This window comes from Syngnathus scovelli, chromosome 2 (genome assembly GCF_024217435.2).
Source record: "Syngnathus scovelli strain Florida chromosome 2, RoL_Ssco_1.2, whole genome shotgun sequence".
NCBI lineage: Eukaryota > Metazoa > Chordata > Actinopteri > Syngnathiformes > Syngnathidae > Syngnathus > Syngnathus scovelli.
The window spans coordinates 411,403-423,611 of record NC_090848.1 but is presented as its reverse complement, the minus strand read 5'-3'; the positions used below and the strand labels follow the sequence as shown (position 1 = coordinate 423,611).

The window sequence follows — 12,209 nt, the reverse complement described above, 5'->3', positions numbered from 1 at the left end:
AACCGGCAACTTAAACCTTCAAATCACTGGAATAGCTTTCAAAAAGCCTTGTGTTCAAGTCAGAGTAGTATTACACGCACGTGGAGAGACTGACTCGCTTTGGCCCACGGAATGAGTCCAAATATTAGGCACAACGCTGCACGATGGATCCAGCGTTTCATTACGCATGACGCAAATCCATTTAAATGTGACACAAATTCCCTTGCAACAAGAGAAGTGAGATTATAGGAGAGTGAAATCAAGCCAAACAAGCACAATTGCCACAAGGCCTCGGGGAGTTCCTCCGTGCTTGATTGGAGGAGGATGTTAACGTTGTCGCGCAGCGGAAGCAATTTCATGTTTCATTAGCTCATGCAAACCCAGATTGCAGATTGGACTAGCTAGCGCCGGTACCTTTCCGAGCATTCTTTGCTTTGTGCCGCGTCCATTAGGGATGAAACTAGAATCCGGCGGCGGCACATTGACATCCCTCAATCAAGTTGGGCCCAAACTACAGATAACACCGCTTACCTGCTTATTACACGTTGTCGCTGTAATAAGCCCAAAGCAGAAAGACAAGCTGAAGTGCTATTTAGTGCTTGCATGAAGGAAGCTACACTGAAAACATTTTTTTATTTCCTCAAGTGCTTGCACAAAATCAAATCATCTCAATCCAGAAATACGCTTCAAGTAGATGTCGAGTGTATTCGATCGGGGATCGTCGACCGGGAAATTGGAAAATGAGAAAATTCTAAAAGTAAAATGGATCTTCCAATTCATTTTGTGCCTCATTTAGCCATCCAAATGAGGGCAAATGTAGACCTGCAGATGCAAATCAATAATAGCCTGGATAGGTCTATCCACCTTCATAGCAGTTGCTTCTTGGTTATAATGGTGCTCCCTTGGACAAAAGCAGTTGAGAAGCCCTCTATTAGATTTTAGTCGATGAACCAAAATTCAATAAAGTCAGCAAAAACTTTTTTCAGTCTACCGGTCGGTCGGTCGGGCGGTCGGTCGGTCGGTGCAAGCTAATTTCGTGTCCATGAAATGAGCAAGTGAATGACAAGCAGAATTTTTCTTTGACATGCACAATTAGAACGGTGTTTGAACGCTTCAATGGATTGCGGTCAAATAGACAACGTGCAAACGAGACACGCAGGATGAGATGTTGATGATGTGAAGAAGACATTATCAGAGACATACTGTGGTTGAAAAGGTGGTCGGGCGGCTGTTGTAGGTGCACCTAGACGGCAAAAAGAAGGTTTCTTTTCTCATTCTCCCCCCCAAAAAATGAAATCAATCAATCAATCAATCAATCAATCACCGGCTAGCCAGATTTGAGCCTTCCACAGGTTTTGTTTGGTTGAACTTTTGTCACACAGGTCACTCAACACGTGTGCATATTAGCTTGAAAGAAAGAAAAAGTGCAGTCGTGACCCAAAGGCCGTGACACCCACAGCAGATGCTCCCTCGGCAAGCATGAATGACTTGTTGACATTGATACAAGCCCGCTGGGAAAAAAAAGAAGGACACTCACAGGTAGGCGGCCTTGCCCTCTTCCATTTCTTTGCCGCCGGTGGCTGTCTTTTTGCTGCACAGCGTGCGCGTGATGCACATCAGCAGACCGCAGCGCCGCAGGAAGAAGCAGCTGACGTCCACCAGGACAAGAAGCAGGAGGAGCGCTCCCAGGCCCAGGCCCACCACTGCCCCGAGGCTCAGCCCGTTGAAGAGGGATTCTGCTCACACGCAAGAGGTCGAGTGATGACAATTTGGCTCAGCTTTGGAAATTCATTCTTCTATTCAGAGGAGGGGTTCTGCTTGAAAGTCACAGCGGCAGTGAAAAGAAAACTAATAACAAACACTTGAGAGCACTGAGGGTTAGGTATGTTGCTCGCGCAGGGCCAGTTGGAGAAGCTCCAACCTGAACCAAGCACGGAGGGAGGGAGGGAGGGAGGGAGGGAGGGAGGTTCTCATTAGGGCTCAAACATATTGGAAAAACACACAATATTGATTTTTGCTATATCATAACATTTTATTTGACTTTTTTTCTCACGTGACATGGCTGAATGTGACTTCATTTGTTTGTTTTTTCCAATCGTATTATTGTTTTAGTTACAATCATATTGTGAGGCAATCATTGAATCTGGACATTCCTACTTGATATTTTTGTCTTTTTGATGTTCATGCGCTAATTAAAAAAAATCTGAAGTTAAGCAGTAGTTTTAGTTTTCACTGGTCCCAAAAAAAAAATCCAATTTAAATAGATTTATTTAATCACAGAAAATACCTTTTACTTGGCTAATCCCATCCTAATAGTTCATTTAGATTTTTTTTTTTTTTTCAAGAGCTATTACTGTGGAATCTTTGGAATTCATAACCGAGTTTGCGTTTCACTTTTTTTTTTTGGTTGAAAAAGCGTCACAGAATTCACGTGCGTTCCAAATTTGCACGTTGAACTGGAATCGTATTGAGCGGTGATGGACGTAAAGTTCATTTCTGTAGGCGGACGTTTTCGGCTAGAGGGTGACCCCACGGGTCAGGATGGTGCTTGAACGCTTCCAGATGCATGTAAATCACAACTTTTGGCTCAAACACAAAAAAATCCTTTTGGTTTCGAAATGCTTGATTGCATGGTTTCTTTCCTCCCCACCGCATTGTCGCTTGTCCATCGTGTACAAATGCCGTAATTAGAGTTGCTATGCAACAGGAAAGTGTCTGGCGCTAATGTCGCCTGCCTCCCTCCCTCCCTCCCTCCTACCTGCTGTTTTGTTTTCCATCTTCAAGTGCGGCAGGCCAAACGCATTCATTAATCTTTGGGCTCAGAAGCCCCGGCTGGGCCTCTCTAATTGATTCTGAGTGAGCGTTCACACATTGCCTAATTCCTAAAACACATTAATTTGGATTTCCATGCTCTATTAACCCCCAAAGCGACGACGACGACTCCTGATTACTTCCTGAAATACGGAACGTCTGTCTATTCCCCGGTATCCAAACCCGTCCGACAACACAGAGTCATTACGCCTCGCCGCTGATTGACGGTGCCTCGCACGCTCCGAGAGGAAGCCAGTCCATTAATAATGACCGAATGGCCGTGAATTGATCGGGGAGGCAGCAGATGCTAATCTTCAGAGGGATAAACACAAGTGCTTGAGGATGCTCCGTAAGTGTTGGGACACGCTGCGGAAATCAAAGTTGCCCTGAGAGCTTTTAAAAGGATCGTTAAACAAGGGGGTCAGCTCCTCTCGGACCAGATTTAAGCGCCGTTGGGCCGGCAACAAAATGCTATTAAAGGACAAATAACCGCTTGTTGTTGTTGTTGGCTTTTTTTCCCATCTTTAGCGCGCAATCATCGACAACTTCTTGCACATAAGCAAATGCGCATTTTTATTGGCAACTGGCTTGGCTTCTTCAATATCGGCACTCACAACTTCACACAGCGTGATGATCATTTATTCAAATAGACAGAAAAAGTCACTTTCGGCGTCAAACGTAAGGCCCGGCCGGCCACAGACAAATTGTGCCTAAATAAAAATTGGAGTTCACTTTTAAAAACTAGAGATACTGCTAGCAAATGATATGACCATTATTTTGGGGGGAATTATTTGAACCGATTTCAAAACTAGTTAGTTATTCATCAGTTTGTTGCGGAGCCGACCGATACTGTCAAAAATGTTAATGGCCCGAAGTGAACTCTGACAACAAATTTCCACGCCCTTTACTTTTGTCCAATGTTCACACTAGAGGAAAGCTTTCTGCCCTCATTTTTGCTTTCCTCCCGGCGGGATCTTAGCCACGATGCACCTAACAAGGGAGGACAGTCAATCGAAGCCCCCCCTTAAGCCTGCCACTCCCGAGGGCCTCGATCTGCTCTGTTTAGGAGGCAGCGCACACGCTTGAGGGCCGGAAGAGGAAAACGACCAGGCGGCTGGATACATTCCAAACCATTACAAATAGACTCCGGGGGGGACATGCAAGCCTCCTGTGGGAAGGAGGCTTTTGGTTGGTGGCACTCACAGGGGGCAATAATGCAATGGCATTTTTAGATCAACAATGCACATTTAAGGCGAGAGATGGGAAAGTGAGGGTACTTCAAAGCGCCACACACGCACACGCACACACATCAAAGCATTGGTCTGCACGCATTTCCATGCATGCGTGTGGCGCCAAGGACTTTGAAATGAGAAATCCAGTTTGATTCCTCGTAAAAGTCAAGGCCACCAACAGGCTTTGCCGCCTGCGAGCCAAAACATTCGGGCTCGGCTCGGCTCGGCTCGGCGCTGACTCGAACAGAGAAAGCGCTCGGGCCCTTAAAAAGGAACGTCAAACCAGAAGAATCGGACTCCCGTCACGTCTTGTAGCCTATTGCTGTGTGTAGCCTTGCACAATGATTCAGGCCAAGCAATTCCTTTTCAAATCAAATACGTACGTACGTATGAAAAATTGGCTGTCATTGTTGCTTCAAATGCGCTTACCTGTGATTTCAGGTTTCTGTGGCATGAAGAACTGATAGAAGGTGGGCTCCGACAAGCCTTTAACATTGCGGGCCGTAATCTCCACCTCGTATCGGGTGTTCCACTGCAGCGGCTGCAAAGTGGCAAAGTCATTGGAGCCCGGAACCAGCTTGGTCATCCATTGCTCTTCTTTATCCTGCAATCGAGTCAAATGGATGGATGGATGGATGGATGGATGAGAGGTTTGTGATCACAATGGACAACCTTTGTTGTCACTCACTGTCTTGTACTTGACGATATATTCCACGATGGGCATCCCGCCGTCATCCTGCTTGACCAACCCCAGCTTGTAGGCTTTCCCCATTCCTCTCTGCCCGTGGACTGCCGGTGGGCTCGGTTCTCCTGAGAAATTTCGAATTTCGATTGATATTCCAGCCTATGGATTCTAACGATGTTGATCGATTGAACATATCAGAGTCAATCATAGTTTTATGGCACGACTGCAACGCGTTGCATTTACGTGCGCGGTTTGACACAGGCTTGGAAAGAAAATCAGCACCCGAATGGGAATGTGTGAGCGAATGAATCATGCAATTATTGTGTCTGGAAAAGCACTATACTAAAAAAAAAACGGTGGTGCTTTTTTTTAATTGGACACTCATAAGCTAGTGGGTGAAAAATGCTGCCTCAATTCCACCATTTAAAGGCAGTCGACAAGATCAAATGAGCCGTAGAAAAAAACAAAGCAGGTGAGACATTTTGTGCCTCTTATTTAATGTAAAAGAAACCACCGCGCCTGAGGGAAAACAACCTGTCAGCAACAGAAGGCGTACTGTGCCTTGAATACAAATCAATGACTAATCAATCCTAAAGTCCATCAAGAAAGAGGCGTCCGCATGAGAGACTTACGTATGGGTAAAGTCTGGAAAGTCTCCATGTGACTGAACTCGCCCTGACCCTTCCCATTGACGGCCGCCACTCGAACCTCGTACGTCGTATTGGGCTCCAGGCCGGTCAGCGCCACCGTCGCTGGTGAGACAGGACAGGACGGAAAGGCATGGATCGCACGGCCAGCGCAAACGTGAGCGTGCAACTTTTCCTGTTGAGAGCAAGTTGCCTCATAAATATTTACCAGCTTGATTCGGATTCACTCAATTGCTCAATACCTGCTCATTTGTTGCTCTTCTCCCAGCGCGCCTACTGCATATTAAAAATGGAGTGTAAACACAGAGGATCTCAATCGCAGTCTGTCGCTTGTACGCATTTACATAACCTTGCCAACAGCGTCATGAGTTAGCGGCCTTGTTTTGTCACGCAGCGCAAATGAAATAGTGCGTAATAGCGCCGCGCGCACGACTTCCGTCCTGTAACAAAGTCGGCTTAGTTAGTTAGGTAGGTGGCTTTTTCAGCCTTTGAGCGCAGACTTCAATTTGCACCAACGCATTTCAATGTAAAGACTCCAACCATCTAATTACGTTTAACGATTGTCAAGGGTGAAAGGGGCTTTCTCCGATGCCGCGCCAGATTCTAATTAGCTAAGTACGCAAATGTATTTGCGGTCTCTGGAATGAGAGAGACTCGAATATAAGAAATACGTACATTCAAGTGGACTTAAAAAGCAGCTTATTCAGCCGCTTTCATTCTGTAGTCTAATTTGCGTGATTTACAACGCGCTGTTTACTGTAAAGGATGAAAACAAGCGACGGCATCAAGATTTCGGAAAACGCAGCTCGGTAGAGTGACGAACTGGAGGAAGTCTGTTTTTAGAGGGTTTTGACCTCTGACCTTGTGTGTTTGTGATGAATACGGCCAATGGCGTATTTTCCTCCATGACGTGTTTTGATCGCGCGTCCCGATCCGATCCGATCCGACCCTTTTGTCATTCGGTGCTCCGTGGAATACTCACTCTGCGCACTATGCGATCGGACGTCCTTCCAGTCTGGCGGGCCCGCCTCCTTGTACTGCACCAGGTAATAGCCGATGGGCACGCCGCCGTGGGAATCCGGCTTCATGAACGTGACGGTAGCCAAACGCTGGGAGATGGCTGACAGGCGTACCGAGTACGGGTTGGACGGCACATCTGGAAATGGGATCAAAGGTCCGTGGCAGTGTGCGATCCCGAAAGACCTCAAATAAATTTGAATACGAGCGCCTGTCTTGTCGCTTGTTGGATGTCATCATGTTGTCACGTGAGGTCAGCTTTTATTCATTACTTTGGTTACCGTTCAGTCGGCACTGAAGATAATTGGAATGCGCAATCACGTATTCGCTCGCCTGCACTACAGTAAATTAGCGGCCACTTGTGCAAAGAGCGGAGGGAATGGTAAAGCAGACGGCTTTGTTTGACATTAAGATAGGGGCAATGCAAGCGGACGCGGAACTTTGCCATCATTACAAATAGGCCCATTACCATTCGAATGTTAGAAAGTACTTGAACGGTCAAGTACAAGTAGTGACGCAGATCGGCTAACTTTGTGAACTCACTCATAAGTCACACTCACCTGCCTGGGCCAGAATAAATTCCTGGTAGCGAATGCCGACGTTATTGCGGGCGGTGCAGTTGTAACGACCAAAGTCCCTGTCGGACATCGGCGTAACCTACGAGTATAACGATCCGTCAACTTTCATACTGGCAGAGATACAAAGCAAACGTGAAAAGACAACAAGTAGGTCGGTCATGCATCCGTGTGCTCATGCTTCTGTCACACCTCTAGTAGAGACTTGCCCATGCCGTTGTGCACCCGAGTGTTGGTGGTCCCTTCCGGCGAGATGGCAAAGTGTTCCCTCCTCCACAGCAAAGTGGCGGGCGGGTTGGACATCACATCACAGCTGATGTTCACTGGGTTGCCCTCCCAAGAATAGTAGATGGTGTGGTTGCTCAAGAACTTTGGTACGTCTGTCCGAGACACATCGTGGAGGTGTTAATGAGAGAGAGAGAGAGAGAGAGAGAGAGAGAGAGAGAGAGAGAGAGAGAGCGCTCTTAATTGGAGCCTCGTCGTACGGTGAGTAGCAGATACAAATGGCGGCGGCCAACACATTTCTTCGCAGCCGAGGTATTCTACGACACTGGTTTTACTCTTGCTCGCAGGGTTCCATTAGAGAGATTGATGGTCGCTTCACCGTCGCCAGCGAGGACGTGTTATCCTCTCTCAGCCTGCGGTGACTTAGTAAAGGAGTTCATTAGCTGGGTGGCGGCGGCGGCGGCCGCGTTCGTCAACTGAGGCCAATGCAACGGCATTTACGTACGCTCTAATGATGCGTGGAACACAGGTGTGAAATTCGGTCCTACCAACGCCATCTTGCCTGAGCAACGGCCATAGAGCGCCAATCAGATGCAGTCGATGAATTTGCTCTCGATTCGCTCGCCCGGCTGTTTTTTTTTTAGCATCGTTTCCGCGAGCGTCAGGGCGCCGTGACCGACAAACACAACAGCTCGTCAGCTGCTCTCTTTCGAGCGGTGAAGCCAATCACTCTCAGGCCAATATTCAATGTCGCCGTCATTTGGTGGGGGGATGGACCGACGGATAGCCCCGCAGCCGAACGGCATGTGGAGGATACAAGTCAGGAGAAACATCCCGGAATGGGCAAATGTCACTTACACTCAATGTCAAGAAACATGCTCTTCTGATGCCCTCCGATCCTGCTGAGCGCCTCGCAGTCGAAGCGGCCCAGGTCGGCAAGCCTCACGCTGCTGATGGTCAGCACCGATTTGCCGTGGTGACCGCGCACCTCGAAGCGTCCGTCCTGGCTCTGAGGACATCAAATGTTCAGGAGGTCAAAGCGCACCTTTTCATTGAAAATAACCCGATGACGTCGATGTGCATCGATGGCAGTGAATGAGCTAAGTTCGTTCGTTCGTTCGTTCGTTCGTTCGTTCGCTTACTTATTTCTCTTCAAATAAACCCGTGACGTCGCTACGCAGTGAATGCGTTAAGTTGATGAATAAACTTTAAGATTCAATATATTCAGACATTTTAAACCAAATAAACGTCGGTCCGAATTGATCATTTTGTTTCGCACTAGCCAAATCTCACGGTAACACATCATTTTTGCTCATTGTTTCGGCCTACTGTCATTGTGTTACTAACAGGCAGACTAGCCGCCAATTGAAGGGCCGCCTGCAGGCTACTAACGGCATGCAGGCAAAGTACTTTTGACATCCTCTTTTCATTTCTAGTCTGACAGTAGGTTCACTTCACGAGTATTTAGTGCAGTCTAGTGTTCTCTTGGGTGTTGTCAAACACATCAGCGTGCTTGGCCATCCACTCCCAGGCAGAAATGTAACAGGGCCATCCGTGCATCAGATATCCACCGTTAGTGCCTGAGCAAATGGATCATTGCAATCTGAGACCATCACGCTCCGCATTGCAAGAACATGACAGTGTGGCTGCTGAGATGAAAATAGTTTGGGAGGTGAAACACTGGACTCGTGCATATTTCACAAAGTAACTGCACCTGAAAGGAAATATTACATCATGACAGGCATCATTAATCTGATTCCCAAGTCCGCTTTTGCTACGCTCTTACCTTTGAGATAGTCAAAGCTTCCTTTCTGCCACGATTGCTTTATATTGCTCCATTTATTCGCTTATTTGTTGACTTAATCATTGATTAGAGTCAATGAGGGGGCACTTCAGGGAGGGAGAGGGTGTACTTATATAGTATATACCATATATACATAAAATGTATGCTGCCATTATGTTGTGCCATGAGACAAAATCTCAGGACAAGAAAGTGCTCCTACTGATCAGCTGAAGACTCCAGGTTGCTTCTTATTTAAGACAAATTCAGTTCCAAAAAAAATCTAAACTGGACCAATGTGGCTTTAGTCATGCTATTCCCTGCAGTGTGCGGTAGAAACAAACATCTTCCCTTGCACATTTTGCTCCTGTAATGACCCCCAGTTCACCAACACACTCGTTGTTGTCTCAGCTTGATCCTATTTAGCTTATCGGCACTCTTAGCACAGCAGCGCTCGCTATCTATCTATCTATCTATCTATCTATCTATCTATCTATCTATCTATCTATCTATCTATCTATCTATCTATCTATCTATCTATCTATCTATCTATCTATCTATCTATCTATCTATCTATCTATCTATCTATCTATCTATCTATCTATCTATCTATCTATCTATCAGCCAATGACTTGCAGTGGCTCACCACTTCACACGTTACTTCGCCAGCTGGGGTCAATGGGATTGGAGGAGCACGCAACGCTTTGAATGCTGAGGATGGACGGATCAGCCAGGAGGAGGAGGAGGAGAGAGGACACCTTCCAGGAGAGGAGCTTCTGAGTCAGGAAATGACTGGCTAACGCCCCCCCCCCACCCCCTCCCTTGCATCCCATTCCTCTCTGCCAACTGGCGGGGTGTGTGAGCAGAGACCAAGGCGGCCTCTAAAGCACAGCCTGTTTGATATGCAGCTCAGTGGAAGGTGAGTGGCCAGCACACAAGACACAACGGGGAAGCGCGCGCAGGCACGCACATCCTCCTCGCAGAGGCTCCCCGCATGTACTACATCTACATCTACATGTACATGTAGATGTACATGTAGATGGTAGTTGCATCGCGCACAGGGAGCAGCTGCCGCCGCCGCCGCCGCCCCCGCACACGGCTAAATGAAGGCTTGATGAAGAGGAGAAGGTAGAAGAGATCTTACAGAATGCATAAATAATACAAGCAAGCATCTGACTCTCAGATGGGGGGCTGGGATGCTTTCATCAGAGTGCGAAGGACATATTTGAAATGCCAGCTGTAAATGGCAGCATGGCTTGAAACTGTCGTCGTCTTCCGTTTTTTTTTTTTTCTCTTCTTCCTAGTGCTGTTGTCTTGTTTAATAAAATCCAGATTATTATAGCTGCTTATATGCATTATTACTGATGATGTAAAAAAAAAGAAATCAATATAAGTGAGTGATGGCAATGTTTAGAAAAATGAACACAATGTGAATATACGAATCATTTTGAATGCATGTTGACATATAACTTGACAACGACAGTCGCAGAACTTGCAGCCGCTCTTTTACCGTCTTGCTACGTTTGGATGCATCCACAGGTGTCAAACCCGAGGCATTTCATTGTACTATGTAGAATGACAATAAAGGTTTTCTGATTCTGATTCAAATGTGGCCCGCGACATCATTTGATTTGGCCCGTGAAGGTAAATCATGCGTGCTGGCTTCTAATTGTCCTCACTATTAACAACGCATTTTTGTTACCGACCCCCCTTTTAAATGAAAATGGAAAAATAGTCGAACAAACAATGAATTCACTGGCTTTTGATTTCAAAACTAGTGATCCGTCTTTTCTCGTGCCTATGCGATAGTCCATCATACATTCATAGCAACGACGTGGCCTGTGACAAAAACGAGTCCATAAACTACTCACCGGTCTATTCATTTCTGCCCTACTAAGCTTCGTTTGGTCCATTTTATGGAAAGGTGAAGTTGGCTATGGTTAAAGAAATTCGCAACACAATACTATCTATCCTGCAAGCAGTGAGCGATGGCACAGGGCGATAAAGAATACAAAGACAACTGTACGCAGTGAGTGGAGCCAAGCTCCAGCTCGGGAACGTGAGGCCAACAAAGGAGCAGATTGGAGAGTAAATTGAGAGAGCAATGTCCTGCCTTAAACCTAAACGACGGCGTTGGTTCATCACGCCTCGCGTCCCAAACGCTCACTCGGTCTTTGCGTGTTTACGTGCGTTGGGCTCCGGTAGCATTTCCATAATTGCATTATTTATCAACCAAAGCGGTTCAAGCCAGCGCACACGTTCATTTATCTTTGCGGTGACCTTTTTTGAGCAAAAAAAAAAAAAAAAAAGCAAAACAGCGCTGTTGCTATTGTTGTCCCTCCACCGTCCATGATTACATTCCCCAAGTAGCCGAGCTGCTCCTCATTCAATTTCAAATAATTCCTTGTGGTAAATTTAAATACAAGGTCATTGACATCCTGAGTGGCGGCGTGCGGGTGAAAGACAAACTACATTATTATGAAGCAAAAATATCAAAAGCATCTGGTTATGGACTTGTAGTCCAGGCTGACGCTAATTTCACCTATTCATACATGGCAAGAGGGAACCATTATGACTCTACATTTATGAAGACATATAGCGGTAATGACCTGTAAATGTTGGCCTTTAGCATTCGACGAGACCAGGCAAACACAGGCACTCACTCAATGACTTTACATAGACGTCAAATGCTTTTTACTGGGCTTCATTAGAAGAATGAACAAATAAAATGCAGATGACTTGTGCGCCATTGCATTGAAACACGGCGAATAAAAGACGGCAAAATTCAGCATTCACTTTCGCAACTGTGGCCAATTTCGAGTATCCAAATAGCCTAGCGGGGATGTTTCCAAAGACATTTTTGTTTGCTTCGTCATTATTGTCTTGGGGGAAGGGAGGGGACACGGTAGGTAAATAGCAAATAGCAGGTAAATTGCAACGCAAATCCGCAAAGGCTGAATCATAACAATTGCTATTGTTTTTGTTTTTTTTGGGGGGGAACAAATTTCACCTTTAATCTAAAAATCTTCTCGAATTTGTAGGTGTGGAGTCTCTCCATTTGCGGCTCAGCGGGTGTGCCCCCCCTCGCCCCCCTCCCCTCCGGGGCTGCTCACAATAGCGGTGTTGTTGTTGTTGCTGTCCGGCATGCTAGCCAAAACACCGACCTGCATACAAACGGTTTCAGTCGCCTTGTGGCAATGCAGCTCGTTAGGGCCCCTCTTTCTATCAAATGAGACGAGAGATGTCAGGACTGCTACG

At 46.5% G+C, this 12,209-nt stretch overlaps 1 protein-coding gene across 11 annotated transcripts in view; it reads right to left on the bottom strand.

Annotated features, from left to right (window-relative positions):
* Positions 1-12,209, bottom strand: part of LOC125987921 (neural cell adhesion molecule 2) — a 186,861-nt gene that overhangs the window by 28,430 nt on the left and 146,222 nt on the right. For 9 of the 11 annotated variants that reach the window (XM_068649921.1, XM_068649926.1, XM_068649922.1 and 6 more), the window contains 8 exons: positions 8,030-8,180; positions 7,139-7,326; positions 6,932-7,028; positions 6,337-6,510; positions 5,340-5,459; positions 4,711-4,832; positions 4,452-4,626; positions 1,517-1,715 (listed from right to left, as the gene is read on the bottom strand). In XM_068649921.1, the coding sequence (XP_068506022.1) occupies positions 1,517-1,715; positions 4,452-4,626; positions 4,711-4,832; positions 5,340-5,459; positions 6,337-6,510; positions 6,932-7,028; positions 7,139-7,326; positions 8,030-8,180 (1,226 nt within the window). Of the gene's footprint in view, positions 1-1,182; positions 1,223-1,516; positions 1,716-4,451; positions 4,627-4,710; positions 4,833-5,339; positions 5,460-6,336; positions 6,511-6,931; positions 7,029-7,138; positions 7,327-8,029; positions 8,181-12,209 lie in introns of those variants that run through there. The other 2 variants (XM_068649924.1, XM_068649927.1) reach the window with 2 other exon arrangements.